Below are 21,201 nucleotides of genomic sequence, written 5' to 3' on the forward strand. Positions count from 1 at the left end.
AGCCTCCTCCTACTTGTAAAGGAAAATACAAAGAAGATTTTTTCAAATCTTTTAAGAAAAAATATTTTTTCAAAAATAGAAGGATTCCCAAAAACAAAGAGAATTTCTACAAAAAGTCATCCTCTTCTAAATTTCCAAAACAAAATTTCAAAAAAGATTTTAGCAAAATTACTTGCTATAAATGTGGCAAGAAATGCCATATTTCAAAGTATTGCAAGTTTTCCAAAAAACTCCATGAGCTCCAAATAGAAGATGAAATTTTAAGCAAAATTTCAGCTCTTCTTGTTGATTACTCTGAATCAGAATTTTCGAATAGTGAGGAAGAGTTTCAAATTGATGAAATCAAAACCTCATCTGATTATTCTGAATCAGATTATGAAGGTATTTCAAAGAATATTAATATGATCACTAGGCAACAAGAAGAAAACAAAAATAGATCAACAAGTTTCTGGTGTGCAGGATCCTCAGACGAGGCAAGCACAGAGCATACGCTTGTTAAATCTTAAAAATAGTAGATAAGAAGATAAATTTTATTGATAGATACAAACTTTGAACACAATCTTTGAACAAATATACAAACTTTGAACAAATATACAAGCTTTGAAATAAAAGCTTTAAAAATGAAAGCTTTAAACTAGAGAAATATAACTTACAAGAGGAGGATAAGAATATAAGAAGAAGGTATTTCTTCTCACCATCACTCTCACACTATACTCTCTCTTTTCTCACTATATTTCTTCTTTGTGTGACTTGAAGAATACAAGAGGTTCTTCGTATTTTTCAGTCTGCCTTCTTCTAAGGGAAACTCCTCTATTTATAGAGGTCTTGAAGCTTTGGATACTCTTCTTAAGGCTTTGGATACTCTTCTTAGTGGAATAAAGAGGACTCCACTTGTTCTTGTAGTCTTGTGATAATGGAGTAAGATGCTTTACTCCTTTTATGAAAGTTGTCGACCATGCTTTGAAAAAGAATCTTTTGCTTTTTTAAAGAGTCTTTTGTCTTCTTTCTTTTTTCTTTATATGATTCTTTTATCTTTTTTTTTTCATTGGGCTTTTGGCCCATTACAAAATATTTTGGGCTACCATTTCTGGTTTTCAACCCAAGGGCTTTATAGAGGTGTCATTTAATGGGCTTGAAAATCTCAAAACAGTCATCTTCGTTTGAGTCACCATCTAGTTCTATTGCTGCCGAGCTGGTGCTGGAAGAGGAAGATGAGGCTTTTGATTTTCCTTTGGAAGAGGCGGTTTCCGACAATTGTTTGATCAACTGTAAGAAATCCTCTTCTATCTGAGCTACTGCTAGCTTTGGAATTATGAAGGACTTCTGTGCCAAGAAAGTGGTTTGTTCTTTCGGAGGTGGCAAGAAGCTATTTTTTGCAAGGATATTTTGTACCAACTTTAGTGATAATTTTTCTTGGTGGTTAAATTTATCCCACCATTTGACTTTGAACCTTCGGGTAAGGATGATTTCTCCATCTGTTGCTTGATTGAAATGGAAATACCAAACACATGCCCAGGGGAGAAAAAAGTTTGAACAAAATACAAGTAACGGGAGAAAATGTCTTTCTATTTTGTTTGGTTTGTAGTGGGCTTTGAAAAGGTTAAACAGAGGTAGAACTTTTGGAATTATGGTCTCAGGAACATTGCCATAAAAATTCCACCATTGTTTAAACCAATAGGGGATCTTTGAAGTTTGGATTGAGCTTGTATCGAAGTAGAAAAGCCAAGAATGGCTTTGTCCTTCGTTTTGAAAAAGAAAGGTATTAAACCAAGCTTGTTGGTAATCCCAATAGTTGAAGGAAGTGTTTACGCTTGATGGGTAGGTTCTTTGGAGGGAAGTTGGGAAAGATCTTGAAGAGTGTAAATCCATTCCCCAATCTGTAGGGTGGAGGATTCTTTGTATGGTGCATGTGGCATATGTGGGGTCTTTATAGTCTTTGTGTTTTTTGAAGTGTTTGAACTTTGCAGAACCAGTTACCTCAAGGATAGACTGGTAGTAGTATTGGGGCTTTGAAATATTCCAGGGCTTGAAATACCATCCTGGAGGGAAAATCTTGGAAATCAATTTTGAGGGGCTTTCTGTACAGAATCCTTCCTCAATAGTCAAAATGTTTTGAAAATTTTTCTTTTCTATATATTCGTTGGATTTAAAAAGTTTTGTTTGTGACAAAACTATTTCTTGAGAGTTGAGCTTTGAAATACTTTTAGAGCTCTGAGATAGGTTTTGAGGGAAAATTTCTATCTCAGGTTTTGAAAAAGGGATAGAAAGTATACCTTTACCCTTGTTGGAGGAGGATGATGACTTTGGAGAAGCTTCGGGTTGAAGTTGTACCATTTGCTTTGAATATTCTTCGACCCTTTTTAGGAATTCAGGATCTTGTTGTGCAAGCCACTCATGAATTTGCAACTGTTGTTGGGCCGGATCAGCCTTGCTTTGGTCAATTTCTTCCTGGATGATTTCGGTCCAGGTTCTGATGGGCTTTGAAGAAGAAGGCAAAATTTCCTTCTTTGGACTTTGGACAGGCTTTGACCTTGCTGTCGATTTTTCTTTTTTTGCTTTTGATTTTCTTAGCATTTTCACTCTTGTTTTTGAAGAAACTCTCTGGTTAGAAAGTCTGGAATTGAACTCGAATCTTCTCTTATGTATTTGATTTCAAAGTCAAAAACAGAAAGAATGGCTTGCCATCTGGCAAAAATTTACTTTGAAGCTATGTTTTGAACATCTTTTTGTAAAACTTCTTTAGCAGATTTAAAATCAATCCTTAAAAGAAATCTTTGGTTTAAAAGATCGCTTTGAAATTTTGAAATGCACAAAACTATCGAAAGAATTTCTTTTTTGATAGTTGAATAGTTTTTTTGTGTATTATTCCAGTGTGCAAAAGTAAACTGGACAATACATTCTGTTGTTTTGGACTTGCTTAAGAATCCCACCATATCCTAGATTTGATGCATCAGTTTCAATAATTTTGAATGCAGATGGATCAGCTAGGTGTAAACATAGTATTTCAGAAACTTGTTTTTTTATGCTTTGGACAATCTTTGTATGCTCATCGGTCCATACAGGGGGGGTTTTCTTTAACCTATCATGAAGGGGCTTTGCAAGACAGTTCAAATTTGGATAAAAATCCATTACATAATTTAAACTACCAAGGAATCTTTGTAATTGTGTTTTTTCCAAAATTTTATCTGGAAACTTTGAAGTAAAGGCTAGAGACCTTTCAATTGGGGTGATAGTTCCCCGGGAGATATAGTGACCAAGAAATCTAATTTTTTTTTGGAATAAAGATATCTTGGATTTTGAAACCACTAAACCTTTTTTCTTAACAACAGAGAAAAATGTCTCTAAGTGTTTGAAATGTTGCTCTAGAGAATTTGAAAATATCAACACATCATCAATGTAGACAATGCAAAACTTTGAATAAGGATTGAAAATGTCATTCATGATTTTTTGAAATTCAGAAGGAGCATTTTTTAATCCGAAGGGCATTACATTCCATTCGTACTGGCCAAATGGAACTGTAAAAGCAGTTTTGTACCTGTCTTTTGGATGAATCTGGATTTGCCAAAATCCTGATTTCATATCAAATTTTGAAAAAATAAAAGCAGAATGAAGCTTTTGAAGAAGATTTTTTTTGTTTGGAATTGGGTATCTAATCCACTTTAGGGCTTTATTCAAAGGTTTGTAATTAATCACCAACCTAGGTGTTTCTCTTTTTATCTCACTATTTTTGTTGACATAGAAAGCTGCACATGACCAGGGGGATCTAGATTTGGTAATCAAACATTTTTGCTCTAAATCTTTTATTTCTATTCTACAATGGCTTTCTAGAGTTTCATTCATTTGGATGGGTATTGCTTTGGTAGGGATTTATTTATCAGAAAAATCTTTTTCATATGGTAAATCTACCATATGTTGTTTTCGTTTTCAAAAAGCATTAGGAAGATCAGAAAAAACTTCATTTTCAATCTTCTTTTGCAAATCAGAGATTTTTCTTTGGACAAAATCATTTTGCATTTGACTTTGAATTCTTTTCAAACCCATATCTTGTTTTAAGTGGAAAATCTCGGTTTGTTTTCCTTTGATCAAAGCATTTATCTCAAAATTGTAAATTGAGTGGGCTTTAATAAGATTGAGATTTCTCTTTTTTGGTTTTTCTATGAAAGGAAAAATAATCTTTGAATCTTTAGCTTTAAAAATAATACCAGCAGTAGTTACTTTGAAAGGGGTAATTAAATTGATGAAAGGAGTTCCCAAAATAACTGTTTGCTGAAGATCTTTTGTAAGAATAAAAATATTTTTTAAAGCAATATTATTATTTAGAATTGCAGCTTCAGTTTTACCCGCAATCCTAATCTTTGAACTATTAGCTGAAGTAAGCCTTTCTTTAGTTTCTTGATGATACTTTTTAGGAACCAGCTCATAATTGATACAGTTGAGGTCTGCTCCTGTATCAAACAAAGCGATGGTTTCTATTTGGAAATCACCAGGGAAAATGAGCTTTATTTGGATCAAATATTTTCTTGAAGTAATTTCTTTTAAAACATTAATGAAGTTTTCTGGAACATTTTCAGAAACTTCAAGATTTTGAAAATCATTTTCCTCTTCAGAATCAGAATCACTATTCTGTTTGAGAATCAGGCTTTGGAGTAAAACAGAATCATTTTATTATTTTTCTTTCAAATCTTTGAGCTTAGTTTTGATTGCTTTGATTTCTTTCTGAAGTTCTTGAATGGTAGGAAGAGGTTTTTTTAGCTTCTTCCCTTTATCCAAAATCATAGAAAGATCATAAGTATTCTTACTAGAAGAGGGGACAAGGGTCTCAGTTTTTAAGATTTCTTTTAAAACTTATTTTTGGATTTGGGGGTCATTAATATGCTTGACGGCTTCAAGAAGAGCTTCTTCTTGCCTAGTGAGCATATTAATATTCTTGGAAATACCTTCAGAATCTGATTCAGAATAATCGGATGAGGTTTTGATTTCATCAATTTCAAACTCTTCATCACTATTCGAAAATTCTAATTCAGAGGAATCAACAAGAAGAGCTGAAATTTTGCTTAAAACTTCATCTTCTATTTGGAGCTCATGGAGTTTTTTGGAAAACTTGCAATACTTTGAAGTATGACCCTTCTTACCACATTTATAGCAAGTTATTTTGCTAAAATATTTTTTGAAATTTTGTTTTGGAAATTTAGAAGAGGATGGCTTTTCGTAGAAATTCTCTTTGTTTTTGGGAGTCCTTCTATTTTTGAAAAAATATTTTTTCTTAAAAGATTTGGAAAAATCTTCTTTGCATTTTTCTTTACAGGTAAGGGGAGGCTCTATGGGATTATACTCAAACTGGTTACAAAAACTACATAGTTCTTGCCTAGTCTTCTTCATTTCCCATTTGAGTTGTCTTTGAAGTTTAAGGTCATGGCATATCTTCAATCCTTCTTTCTGGGTAAGGCTCACTAATTCACCATAAGTGTAGAAATCATAAGGGATCTGGCCATTATGAGGTTCTCTTATGGTATTCCTAACTCTTTCACCTAGTATCTTAGGTAAACCAACTAAGAATTTCTCTTTCCAGAAAGGTTGGTTTGAATCTTCCCTAAGCATGACTCTGGTCAGGAAGGTGTCTTTGTAGGCTTAGAAATTGCTAAGCTTTTTACAGGTTAGATTGCTAAGGAGTTTGGTATTCTTATCTTTCAGAAGAGAAGGGTCTCCTATGAAGTGGAGGGAAATCGTTAGGATTAAGGTTGACACAGCATCCTCAATTGGATTTCCTAGTTCATCTAAGATGGGGGTCCTTTTATTGTGGTTTGGATAGCACCTAGGATTTGGAGCTGTTGTGCTTGTGTGAGATGGTAATCCCACCATTCTTAAGCTGGCCAGAAAATCCAGCTATAAGGAGCTCAGCAATGGCTCTATTAGAGGTACCGCTTTGGGTATTTTGGGTTGCCATTTCTGGTTTTCAAACCAAGGGCTTTACAGAGGTGTCATTTAATGGGCTTGAAAATCCAAAAATAATCATCTTCGTTTGAGTCACCATCTAGGTCTATTGCTGCCGAGCTGGTGCTGGAAGAGGAAGATGAGGCTTTTGATTTTCCTTTGGAAGAGGCGGTTTCCGACAATTGTTTGATCAACTGTAAGAAATCCTCTTCTGTCTGGGCCGCTGCTAGCTTTGGAATTATGAAAGACTTCTGTGCCAAGAAAGTGGTTTGTTCATTCGGAGGTGGCAAGAAGCTATTTTTTGCAAGGAAATTTTATACCAACTTTAGTGATAATTTTTCTTGGTGGTTAAATTTATCCCACCATTTGACTTTGAACCTTCGGGTAAGGATGATTGCTTCATCTGCTGCTTGATTGAAATGGAAATACCAAACACATACCCAGGGGAGAAAAAAGTTTGAACAAAATAGAAGTAACGGGGAAAAACGTCTTTCTATTTTATTTGGTTTGTAGTGGGCTTTGAAAAGGTTAAACAGAGGTAGAACTTCTGGAATTATGGTCTCAGGAACATTGCCATAAAAATTTCACCATTGTTTAAACCAATAGGGGATCTTTGAAGTTTGGATTGAGCTTGTATCGAAGTAGAAAAGCCAAGAATGGCTTTGTCCTTCGTTTTTGAGAAAAAAGGTATTAAATCAAGCTCGTTGGTAATCCCAATAGTTGAAGGAAGTGTTTAGGCTTGATGGGTAGGTTCTTTAGAGGGAAGTTGGGAAAGATCTTGAAGAGTGTAAATCCATTCCCCAATCTGTAGGGTGGAGGATTCTTTGTATGGTCCATGTGGATTTGCGGGGTCTTCATGGTCTTTGTGTTTTTTGAAGTGTTTGAACTTTGTAGAACCAGTCACCTCAATGATAGACTGGTAGTAGGATTGGGGCTTTGAAATATTACAGGGCTTGAAATACCATCCTGGAGGGAAAATCTTGAAAATCAGTTTATATATATATATATATATATATATTATTTTTGAGATTTAAATATTTTTTAATATGTATATTTAATTTTTGATATATAAAATTATTGTCTTGATATGTATATTTATTTTTGACATATAAAATTCAAACTTATATGTAATTTTATAATTTTTTTATTAATTTATCAATTAATAAATTAATTTCTAATTAAATACTCATTCTAATTCTAAAAAATAACATATTAATAATAATCATGACTATATATATATAAGAATTATGTAATGTAATTAATATTAATAATAAAATTATTATTATTATTTTACTTAGAATAAGTAGTAAGTATTTTTTTCATTAATATTTTTATTTATTTGATTTGACCAAATTATATACACACATAAACACACACAATAAGAAAAGAGGATAATTTTAACCCTTATGTTAATGTCCCCCACACAGACTATACTACGAATGCGCGAAGCTGAAGCCCCAACCCACTCCCCTCTTAGCCCACTTACATCCCGTAAACACGAAACGCACACAAAAATTATAAAATTAAATCTTCACCCTCATGACATTAGGCCCAATAGCCTAAGTGTTACTATTTATTATTATTCTAACAAATCCTACGGCACACGATTTCTTTTATTTATACGATTCTTTTATATTTTAAATTTTTTATCAGAAGATCTAAAAGACCCATAAAAGATATCATTTAACTAACGATTTGCAGATAATCTTTCAACACCCTTTACATGCATGAAATCATCAAATTAGGAGCTGTAGCAGCAGCCAGTGAAAAAGATAAAATTTTCACAAAAATTAACTAAATTTCATATAAAACCTTAAGTCTGCTGCTCTTTATTCAATTTAATGTGAATGATCAACAAGTAATATAAACAACTCAAAATGAATTAAATCTGTAGCATAAAGGACTCGCAAGGGCACGAACCTTTCTTATAGTAAAAATGATAAAGTACCTCGAGGTTGATCTCTCAAGAGACTATGAGGCCACTTATTATATAGATTAATTACCAATACAAAATAATAAAAGTAAATCTAAACACTCTAAGCTGATAATTTTGAGAGAATAATATTTATAAAGTAAATATGTTATGCTATGATGTATGAAAACTATATGCTAAAGAATATTTAGCCTAGCCAATTAATTAGTAATCTCCTTGTTTTACCTTAAGCTTATATCTAATGAATGAAATAGTAATGTGACTTTTTCTCCGGCCACTGAAACTAATGATGCAACTAAAATTTCTTTTACTAACGTATATTGAAGTAATGTCTTTAATATATTCAACTTACATATTTTTATAACAATTACTATTGTTTAAATTAATATGATGGTTAACTAATAATAATAACTGAAACTAATAAAGATATGAAGATAAATAAATTACTTATTAAATAAATAAATAACAAAGTTCATACATAAGTAAAAAGGTTGAGCTAAATATTTATGAAAACTACCATAACATATTTAACCCAATGATTATGGTATTAAATAGAAAGACATAAAACATGACTGAGAATTAAAATTCCCTCTAGATATAGAATTTATTTAAATAGGAAAATGATTAGTTCTTACTCTCAATTTCTTGAAAAGCTCATTAGATCTCAGAAAAGAAAAACCAAGACTAAATATTTATAGAAGAATTGTAGAGAATCATAAAGAATATTAGACAGATGTAGATAACAAATAGGAGAAATATCTCACTCTCCTTTTAGAATTAGATTTGTAGAGATATATATAGAGATAAGTATATCAACATAAGTCTAATAGATAAGACTATAAATATCTTTATCTCCATAAAATATCATCTCACAAACTACTCTTAATATAAATTCTAATAATAATACAAAATGACTAAAATGCCCCTTTTGGGCCTTATATAATTCGGCTAGCACAACAAATAACAGGTCCATATATCTTAATCTTAGGCTTTGATACAAATATGTCCAATTAAACTCATTTTTTGAGTATTTTTTTTCATATTTTTCTCTATTGGCTAATATTACTTGAAAATAGAGTGATATTTGCTGCGACTGGAAGGGACTATAGTGAAAAAAAAAACAGACCTTGTGTTTGTAAAAACGCATCAGAAAATGAAAGCATCAGTATGCATAAAATATAATAATTCCTCGATCAAACCAACAATTAAATCCAATATATCATCCTTTTTCTTAATAATTTGATTCAAAAATTTAAAGATGAATAGCAAAGAAGTATAGAAAAATGGTGTAAACAAGTCGCCAAATTTAACTTGCAATTAGTTTCATTTTGATCATAAATTTTTAAATTTTTTTATTTCAATCATTCGACTTTAATATTCTGTTTGGTTGAAATCTATAAAATTTATAAAATCTATTTGCAAATCTAAAGTTAATTTTAAATTCTACACAATCAAATTATTATAGAATTGGTTATAAATAAATTAAGTTTTAACAAAATAGATAGAATTTCTAAATAGATTCCACATTGGTAAGTTAATACATTCTATAACACTAAAATATCTCTTTCAATTTTATCTTACTATTTTTTCTTATGTTTTTTTTTTCAAATAAAATAAATTCTTTTATGGATTTTAATTTATTCAAATAAAAGTTGAATAAAGAGAATGTCACTCGGTCCATTCTTCATTATCAAGGTAACTACATTATACCCAAAATTAAAGATACAAATTAAATTTTTTTAACTAAAATTAAACACAAAATTTAATAACATTATTATTCCAAAAAAATTGTCGAATTAATATTTAATAGATTTTAATTATATATATTTATGTATATAAAACCATAGAACATCATGATGACCCAGAACAAAGAGATAGAATATGAACAAGGAAAGGTCATTGTAGATTGGGTACATTATGCTTGTGGGTGGCAGGAAGATATAATTGTCCTCTCATGTGCAATATATATAATATGCTTCAGGCAGACAGATTTGGGTTAATGGATGATTTTGGTGAAGAATATCACTAGGCTTTCAGGGTCATCAAGTACACACATTCTTTAATATTTTGTATCACTAATTATTATTTTGGAAATGGTCCCTTAATTAATTAGGTGGTGGAGATGATAGCTGATAGCAATGGACTGCTTGAATATGCATGGACATGATGGACACATATCAAACTCTTCTTTACAAATAATGCATGTTTGAAAAAAAAGAATTAACACTAATAAAGAATTTTTTTAGTATTTAATTCACATTGTATAAGATGTTACTGAGTGAATTTCATACTTAATTTATATATTTACATACAGTTTCTAGTTCATTTAATTTCTTTTAGGTAAAATGTTTTTAAAAATTAAAATTAATAAGTTTTAGCGGCTGTTTTTAATTAATTGCCTCTAAAAATATATATCAAACTAATATTTAAAATGTAATATTACTTTTGATAACGGGAGTATGAAGCTTTTTATTATTCCTTCGTTATTCTACTCAAATTGTATGTCATAATTGGAATTAATTTGAAACTTACTTCTTATCCTAATAGAAGATTAAACAATTTTAAATTATATTGTTTGTTATGAATCTTTTTTAAGTAGTAAATGACTTGTTTCTTAATTAAAGAATTATTTCTTATCATAAAAAGTTGCATATTAATATTGTATCTTTAATAGTAATTTATATAATTTTAACTATTATCTCAATAAATAAATCATTGTTATATATAGTGGAATGTGATTTTGGTGTAGACTTTGTTTAAATATTGAATAAAAAATTATTAAATAAATTTAATGGTTCTATGTAGTTTATGTCTAACTTCAAATCTCTTAATATAAGTTCTAAACTGTCATGAACCACGGCCCTTTTGAGTGCTTTGTTTTTTTTCAAAGAAAAAATTCTATTGTTGCTGCTTTAATAAAACTTATCCATTGATAATCTAATAAATCTTGTTATTATATATACTAAGTGTATTCCACTCTTATTTCTTCAATAAAAGAATTACCCTTATTTATATGGATCAGATTAGATTGGACATGAATATCGTTAATGAACCTTCTTAACGAAACAAATAACAATTTTATGATTAAAATAAAACTAAATGCAAAGTTCAATGATCATTTCTATCATCATCCTGAGTTTTGAAATAAGTTTTAGTATTAATAAGAGAAAATTCACTGGTATTTGCCACTTCTTCCTTTTCTTTATTATTCTACTTTTATTCTTACTGAAATCTCAGTCAACTATCGATAATCTTTTAACAACAATTCTTTTATTTGTCACATAACTTTTGAAGAAAGATTTCTAGTTATTGTAGCTCTTGAAAAGCCTAACCAATATAACTAAAGGTGAGTAAGAAAATCAAAAAAATCAAACCAATCGGAATCGAACATCGGTGGCTTCAATCAATAGAAAGTAAATTATTAAAGTATTTAATAAATAAAATATATAAAGTTTAAATTTCAATGTAAAACTTAAAAAGTTTCAGTTTGACAACATCCATGTCCTTAAATAAGCCATGTTAAAGCTCACACATAAGAATTAAGAAATATACAATATTAAATTGTTTAAATTATAGTAAAAATAATTTTATATGAGTAAAATATGAATTTATTAAAATATATAAAATTTCTATAGAATTCTTTTTCACTTCAGTGAATTTCGTTTCCTTTTTCTACTCTATTAATATTTTCTCTCACAATGGATAAAAATAAGATTAGAAAATAAGTAATTAGTACTTCATTACTTGCTTAAAATAATACTTAATTTAAAATACGAAAAAAATCTCTTCTAAACTACACTTATTTCAGAATGGAGAAAGTAATATACTCTAATTTATAGTCGAGATGAATAGTTAAATAGTTTAATTAAATTCATCAAAGTTTAGTTTAATAATAAATAGAAAACATAAAATATGAAAATAAAAGATATTTGTTGTATGAAATTTTTCCGAATGGAATTTATCACGTTTGTCATTCATAAAAATAAATGGGTACATCTTGACACGTGATTATATCACAATAAATATAATTTAAAAATATAAAAATATAAAAGATAAAAGATTTCACCAAAAATTTCTTCTTGATCACATATATTTCTTTTTGATAAATTTAATATAATAACATAAAAATAAAGCATTAAACTGATAATACATTAAGAAACTATAAAAAGAACTTCATTAGAGAGAAAATGATGCTAATAAAATTATAAAGACAAAATTGAGAGAAATAAAGAAAAAAATTATGTCAGTCAAATTTATTTATAATAATAAAAATTATGAAATTAAAATAATTTACCAAATTTGAGTACTAATAATAATAATAATAAAAAATTAAAATCTATAATAATAATAATAATATATTCAAAATAATTTTTTTTACTAAAACTAATTAAATTAATACTAACTAGATTGATGAGTAAATAAAAATTCATATGGATTATATAAGTTTGGATATCCGTATAAATTTTAAATCGGTTATATAATAAATAAATTGATTATTTAAGACCCACTATCTTTATATTCAACCTACATCCATCTATATACATCCATTCGTCAAAGTCTAAGCTTTACAGTGAAATCCTAATTGAATATGTAATTTGACAGAAGCTTCTCCAGCTGGATCACTGTATCTCTTAATTCTTTTGAGTAATATCTTCCTATGTTGAAAAGAAAGACAAAGACCACAAGATAACTATACGTTTTTTCTGAGCAAAAGTATCAATGTATGTTTCTTACGATCCATTAGGCTACTCATCCACGTAAATATGGCCTCGCCCGCACAGATTTCTGGACACCTTCTTGAATATGCTGACGAAGTTGACTGTAGAGGGAGGGGGTTGGCTAAGCTGCCAGGGTCTAATCAGACTGGTGGACAAAGAAAGGGGTTAAGAGGATGTCCGGATGCATCATGAAGACAGCTTTTATTGTGACTTATTATTAGCCATGTTTGCTAATATCTGTAATCGAGTACTCCTAACTGATGCAGAAACTTTTTGATAGCATCATTAATGATAACATTGGCCCAAATAATTGGGATGGTGGCATTCTCCATTTTCACCCTACTTCACAACTGGGGATACTAATTGACTGCCCAGTTAAGCACAACAGGTGGTTGTCTAATGGTGAAGTTTTGCATTAATATTAGGACACACAGCAAGTTGGTATATCATCTGCTCTATGTTTGGTGGTGATTATGGTGTTAGCATCACTCTCGCGATCACATTTATCTCCAAAGTAAATTTATATCTAGATGCAATTGTATACATCATAATTAATAAGAGAATAATACGTGTACATAAATATTTTATATTCTGATATGAAATAATGGATACGTATTTTATTATTTAAAACTAATAAATATTCGTCAATCATGCATTGATTTTTACGTATAAATAAGGGGTTATAGAAAAAATTTCTTATCTTGTATATTATTTTCATAGGCTATAGCACAGTTTGAAAGAAGACAGTATGCTAAGTGGTGGTGGTGGAGGATCATTGCAAATTTTACTTTTTTCTTTATTGATGAAATGAGGAGAGGATTCAACTAGCATTAGCAAATTTTACTTGTTGTAATTATATAGACTCTTTTCTGCTATAGAATATTTATAGTCATAATTAGTTTGAACCGAGTCCAAACCCGTCATCGTAGTACTAATTTTAAAGTCAAATAGGAAGACTCATTTCGGAACCAAATAGGAAGACTCAACCAAAGTGAAATCCTTGAAAAGACTGTTCTGTTTAGAATTTGAACCTGGAATCTTGAACTGCTGGATGAAATTTATCCCACCATGCTACCACTCGGAGTGGTAAAAAGCTAACAACTCAAAAAAAAAAAAAAAAAAGGTCCAAGAGGTACCAATGACCTGGAATTCAAACAAATCGTATACTAGTACGTAATATCTAAGCAATTAGATCTTTTAATAATATAACTTCTCTGAAATTTAGCCATATTTGTTCTTAATAGGAAACACTTTAAGCTAGCTAATTCTACTGTTGTTGCTCGGAATAATTTAAATTTTTTTATATTTGTTATAAAAATAAAATTAAAAATTTTTTTTTTTATTTTTTAAAAAATAAATACTCTTACCAGTCGAATTAAAAGTGTGAATAAGTGTGGATACTTCAATTTGTTGCTTCCACGTCACCACTGCTGATAGTTGGGAAATTTGGCGGAATCTCATAATTTGTTTTCAAGTAGAGGGTCATACTAGAGTACCCACCACTTGTATCAACAAAACATTAGATTTTATCTAATCCAATCCTGACCGCAGATTAATAAATCAATGGCTATCTTATAAACTAGTCGTATGTTTAAGTTTAGGCAGCATGTGATCTGTTTACACGGAAAAAGTAATCTACAAAATGCAATCAATTTTATTTCCTTTAATCCTATATTTTTCTCTGCTTTGAAAAAATATATTTTAATAACACTAAAATAAAATTTAATCCGATAATAAATATATATACATATTATCGACTCAAAAAATCTTAAATTTAAATTAATTTTTTAATTTATTATTAAAATAAATAAAACTAATCACAGGGATATTCACATCTCTTTCATTCAACATAGGCTAAAGGTTACACGACAAATCCACTCAAATTATCTCCAAATCAAATCGATGATTGAGGCCATGATTGTCGTTTTGTTTAAAGATAAAACTGTCTAATCCTTTTTCTTTTTCTCTTTTGCTTTTATATTGAGAATATTACTAATTGTCGTCGAATCTAGAAAAGAAGCACTCGAGTCTTCTGAACAATATTATAGCAAAGATTCGTTTAAATTCTATAAATTTTATCAAAATGGACTGTAAAAATTAAAATTTTAATTTCATAGATTTATTCATATTTCTTTTATCCAGTGTATACATTAAATTAATAAAGTTCTGAATTTGTGACTCATCAGAAGCAAAAAAAATTAGAATCCTTCAGATACTATATGAATAAAAAAATTGATAATATTTTCCAATCAAATGATGAATTTTAAAATAAATTTTAATAAAAGAAAATTTGCCAAAAATCCTAAGAACAGAAGTTCTCTGGTTTTAAATTCATATTATTAGCTGTTGCATTTATTATATAATAACAAAAAAGAAGTGATAAAACTCCAACACAATCCAACTTACATGATATATATATATATTATCACTAAGAAATTAAATATGAAGTCTGACTGACCAAGTTGAATTAATTAATTTCCCCACATTATATGCCAATTTATTTTATGTTTTACATCCATTTTAAATACTACCAAGTTGCATTTGTCAATGTATATTTAAATGCAGTCAATATATATCTGAAACCATTGAATGAAGTGGGCTATGTTATTAATTAAATTAGGTTAAATTGTCTTTTTGTAATAAAACATTCAAATTCATTGATAAAAAGAAAAGGTAATTAGTTCAACCTGAATCCTTTTGGTTAGAGAATGAACGGAGCACGCACTTAAAATATATAAATAAAAATGATTAAACATATAATGAAAATTGATAAAAAAATAATAAAATATATTTAAGGTAAAATAAATTGGGGGGATATTCATTGAGAATGAGTATTAACATATTTAGGGGTAAAGTTGAGGTAATATTCATGCAGTCATTAAGAGCAGAAATAGGCCTCTTGGATGAATTGTGTTAAAACCTCTCGACGAAGGGGAGTCTTTTTGTTTGCTTGGCTTCCTAGTTCTTGATTTTGTTAAACTGTTTTGTCTGTTTTAGTGAATTTTAAATAAAGTTTAATTTGGTTACTATTTGTCATTTAGATTTAATTTAATCTTTCTTTTTTAATTTATAAAATTTTTAATCCCAACTTTTGTATATTTAGTTCAAATTAATTTTATTTAAAAAAAAAATAAAGAGAAAGTGAGAATTATTTTTTTTTTAAAAATAAAAAATAATTAAAATATTTATAATAATATTTAGAAACTATTAAATAATCTCATTTCAATTAATATAATAAGTAGCTATTACCACTATTATTCTCACTGAAACCGCTTATTTCTACTAGTATCGGCACCATTACCACCATAACTGTCTCTTTTATCGTTACTATTAACAGAAAAATAATAAAAATACTAAAAAATAGCAACATTATTTTTTTATTATGTTTTATTTAAATATTAATTTAATAATATAAATTATTTTTTATTGTATCCACTTTCTTTTTAGAAAGTCTGGACTCATTTTATTATTTTTATAAAAATATAACTAATTTGAGTTAAATATATAAAGATTTGAGTTAAAATGTTAATAAATTTAAAAAATAATTAAATTAAATCTGAATAATAAAGTGAGTTCAACTTTATTCCTTTTAACTTCCACAAAAACGATTGAAAAAGAAAGAAAGAAGACAACTTTGTTTCACCGGACAAATTCACATTACTTGTTTTTAACCATGATTCGGTGTCATGTGAACTTTATTATAATAATAGTAGGGTTTAATTGTCAAAAAATAGATTTTGCACTTATTGTAATTTAGCATGTATCTTTTAAAATTTTAAAATTTTAATATTAATTAAAATTTTAGTTTCCGATGAAATTATTAATTAGATTTTTTGATGTGGTATGAACAATTTCATTAATGTCTCATTCTGAATAAGTGATGTTTGTAAATTATTACTAGCAATGGCACAAATTATTATTATAGTAAGGCAGTAAATTCATATTGAGGTGGATCTCTTAAAAAACTATGAGGCCACTTATTATAGAGATTAATTATGAACACCAAACAATAAAAATAAATTTAAACACTTTAAACTAATATTTTAAGAAAATATGATATTCATAAATAAAAGTAACCAAACAATAAATAAATATATAATGTAAATGTTTATGATTTAAAAATATATGATGAAAATAGTATTTAGCTTTGCCAATTACTTAGCAATTTCTTTATTTTATCTTAAATCTATATCTAATGAATAAGATGGTGATCTGCATTTTCATTTAGCCACTCAAACTAATGATGCAATTAAAGTTTATTCTACCAACATAGATTGAAATAAAGATGGTGCTTCTAATATATTCAACCTAAATATTTTTATAACTAGTATTATTATTAAATTGATATGATAGTCAATCAATAATAACAATTGAAACTAATAAATATATAAGATAAAAAAATTATTTATTAAATAAATAAGTAACAAGATTCATACATAAGTAAAATGTTAAACTAGACATATATGAAAACTAGTTTAACATATTTAACACGATGATCATGGTATTAAATAGGGACATAAAACAAGACTGAAAATTAACACTCTTTCTAAATCTAAAATTTTTTCAAGCTAGAAAAATGATTGGTACTCGTTCTTTACTTCTTGAACATCTTCTTAGATTTTAAAAGAATAATAAAACTAAAAAATTAAATAATTTTGATATATGTTTTAATTATATTCAATCAAAATATATCAATATATATATATATATATAAGCCTTTTCATTTTCTTTGATAGATTTAAATACATTATTCTATTATTTATCTTATTTTCTGTGATACTTACTTCAAAGAGATTGATAGAGATCAAACATATTTTTAGGTTTGGAATTACAATTGTTATAGTATTCATTAACTACTGTATCGATTAGTTGTATTCTAGGAGACACACCATTCTATATCCAATAATAATAATAAGAGACAACTATATTTAATCTATTTGTTCTTCGTAGGTTTCTCTATCAATATGCACTGATATCCTGAATTCAGTTTCTAATTGATTTTGGAATTTTCAATCATTCAGTGTTTTATCTCACTTTCAAATAAATTATATATATATATTAATTAATTTTATTAATTTTAAATAATAAAATTTATATTAATTATCTAATAATAGAATATACTAATTTCTATACATAATGTTTTTTGTTACAAACAATAATTTAAAGTGCATAGGGCATTAGGAACTAATGCTTTTATGAAAAAGAAAAAAAAAAAAAAAGAAAGAAAAAGCAGATAAAAAGACAAAGAAACAAGCGGCGAGACCAGTAGACTTCTTGTGAAGCTAGTCCCCGACACAGCTTCACGCGTTTATTTTTTCTGTTTCAAATTTTCATTTTTCAAACGCCATTTCTCTCTCTCTCTACTGTTTCAGTATTGACGCTTCTCAACTAAAACGACACCGTGTCTTCCTTCGCTCTCACTCCACAACCGACAAATACCAAGCATCCGAAAATAAAAAAGAAAGCGACACAGGTTTGGTCCCTCTGCAGCTTGTTCAAGCAATATATAATGTAATCAACTTTGTTCGAGTATATAGCTACCAGGTGTTTGTTGTGTGTGAGAAAGAAAGAGCGCCATCGAGGACATAACAAAACGACAGCGTTTAGAGAGGGCGTATTTGCGTACCTGCAGCTGGAGACCATGGTTTCTTGCAGCAACAAACTGATAGCCATCAACACACCGTTGATTCCGATCATGATAACCGTAATGATGACGACGATGATGATCGCAGTATCAGCAGCGAGGGAACTACGGCCGTCCGTTCACGGACTGGAGTACCAAAGCACAGCACCAGTAGGAGAGAAGTTACCGCCGGAAATGGAGGAATTCTTTGGATCGTTGTCCTCGTCAGCTTCTGCAGCGCCAACTTCGAGATCAGGTGCTAACGTGGCATTGCCAAAAGCGATGAATTCAAACGACACCGCCTGGTGGAATGGCATAGCAGGTAAAAACAACGGCGATCACGGAGATCAGTTGAGGCACGTGCTGCTGGTGGCGAGTGTCGCGTGTGGTGCTACTGGGGCGGCGTTGCTAGTGGCTTCAGGTATTGTGTATTTTGTCAAGTATAAAAAGCGAAAAGCAACGTCGTCAACGACGTTAGGGGATAACAGTAAAGCCATTGTTATTAGTAAGTAAATATAGTTTAATCAGTTATTAGCGGATTAACACATGCAGAGTGCAGAGTTTCTGCTTTGTCTTCTTCTTCTTCTTCGTTTTTTTTTTTTTTTTTGTGATTTTCAATTTTTTTATATGTTTAAATAAACATTTGTTTGTTCTTATTTTGTATGTTTGAAGATCACTCGTCACTTGGCTCAACTTTCTTAAAATGTCTTTTCAGTATTTATTTATTGAGAAAGCAAAATAAATAATTAGGCGGTTAATTTCCATTAACACAGAGTTTAATACTTTTAAGAGTATCATTAACAATTAAAATAAAATAATAATTTTTATGTTAACACCATTAGTTAATTTAGCTCCTTTTAAAACTATGGAAAATAAAATCCAATTTGGTTAAAAGAAATACTCAAGGCTTTAAAAATACACTACCACCATCAATAAATGAATCTTCGAATAGAAGAAAAGATATCCAAATACGCAAATATAGTTCATGCACTACCAACACGCTGCTGACAACGAGCACAGGTCATGCACTTAACTATGGTTAGTGAGATGTTAATTATGGTTTAATCTTATTTTCACTTTACAATTTTTAGTTTTCTTGTAAATATGACTGTCACGATTAAATTACACTACACTGTTAGCAAATGCTGACGTGGCAGTTAAAAGAATAAAAGTTATTTTGTGTTACATCAGAATATATGTCTTACGGTGTTGTATAATTTTATCATTATTTACTAAAAAAGAGTACTACAATTCTAAAATAAAAATGTGTTAAAACCAGAAGTAGTATAATGAAGTTTTTCTAAATATATATGGGCCGGAGTTAGGATTTAAGTTGAATTGGGGGCCAATTTTGAAAATGGGACAAGTTCAAGGGCCATTTAAAAAAAAAAGAAACCAAAAAGTTTGACTAGCAAGGCTCAAGAAACCAAATACTTCTGACCACAGAGTTAAACAACTAGAATTCTAAATGCTTTATAACAACAAATTTGTATAGATTCTTAATTATTAAGAGTTGAATTCTTTAAATTATTTAATAGGCATTAAATAATTCAAGGGGCACAATCCAAACCCTAATACATATCCTACCAAGAAGGAAAATATTTATAAAAAGAAATTAAAGAAAATCTCCAAAATGGATTTTAGATGCAATAGTAACCACAACTTTCAAGTTGGAAGGTTCCTTTGTATAATAATAATAAATAAAATGAAAAGGTATTAAAAGAATATTATCACTGCCTTTGTCGGCTGGCACTTGTTGTTTGATACAGCTGAAACTTTGCTTTTGAGCAAGTGGCCTGGGAATAAATATTATGAAGAATTATAAACTTTTCATTCCAATTATATGATACGTAACATATTATAATTATAATTATATTTATTTTAATTTTAGTTATAATTAATAATAAATAAATTTACATCGATTAATATAGATAAAACATATTATTGTAACCCATGTCATATATCATAACTCGTTATTAAATCTTTAAATTTTTATTTTTACTTAAACTAAGTGTTTTTTAGTTCTTAAATATATTAGATAAATATTTTATTTGTTTTATTGAGTTCTTACATTTTATTTTTATTTCTATTAAGAATTAGTAGTCTTAACAAAAATAACAATTAAAATAAAATAAAATAAAAATTAAAGAATTAACTAAAAGATTTATGGCCTTAAAGTGCATTTTTTCCTAGAAATTATTGCAAATTGTGGGCTTCAAAAGAAGGGTTTCCTTATCTTATCCTAATTTGCAAGAGTGTCAACTTAAAAAGACTAGCTTTTCATGTATATATGCCCTACCAATCCAAGAAATTCAGTTCCAATTCCACTATCATCATCACTAGTGATGTGTGCCTTTATAGAGAGAGATATCCATAAATAAATAAGTAGATGGATCCAACTAATGGCATTGCCTAATCAATGCACTGAACAATGATGTAAAGGGCATAACCAATCACCAGCTAGGCTTCTGAAAATTATGTTAGTACAATAATTAATCAGGCTTCTGTTATGATTGTTGGTTGGGTGAGGAGTCTATTTAATTCATTATAGTGTAGTACTATTTCTGATTAGGATAATTATCAAAATTGTTGGACATTTTGGGATGGGTCTTCTTATGGATAATAGAAGGGAGATAATTGAGTGGAAGATCTAATGAGTAATAATGATAAATAATGAATAAAATAATAAATTTCCCCATGAAAATTACATTAGAGGTCAAAGCCACAATTGAATAAAAGAAAGAACCATCATTGATCTTTTTAAATTATTACTATTTTCATAATTTAGTCTCTTTTCTTTTTTTTCGTTTTTATACCACAAAAATTGATCACTTGATCACATGAATCATAAAAAAACAATGATTGGCGATAGCCTTGACGCCCTTAATTTTGCCCCCATTTGCTCTCGGATATTATAAAAATATATTTAAATTTTTTATAAACCATTTTTACAAATTATCTATAAAAAAATATATTAATTTATTTATTAAAAAAAG

General features: G+C 28.8%; 1 protein-coding gene across 1 annotated transcript; it reads left to right on the forward strand.

The window, feature by feature from the left end:
• Positions 1-17,772: 17,772 nt before the first annotated feature.
• LOC8265522 lies at positions 17,773-18,783 on the forward strand. The gene has a single exon (XM_002523143.4). The coding sequence runs from the start codon at positions 18,224-18,226 to the stop codon at positions 18,716-18,718; it is 495 nt and encodes a 164-aa protein (XP_002523189.1). The 5' UTR covers positions 17,773-18,223; the 3' UTR covers positions 18,719-18,783.
• The last annotated feature ends 2,418 nt before the right edge of the window (positions 18,784-21,201 follow it).

The sequence above is a fragment of the Ricinus communis genome, chromosome 4, assembly GCF_019578655.1.
Source record: "Ricinus communis isolate WT05 ecotype wild-type chromosome 4, ASM1957865v1, whole genome shotgun sequence".
Lineage (NCBI taxonomy): Eukaryota > Viridiplantae > Streptophyta > Magnoliopsida > Malpighiales > Euphorbiaceae > Ricinus > Ricinus communis.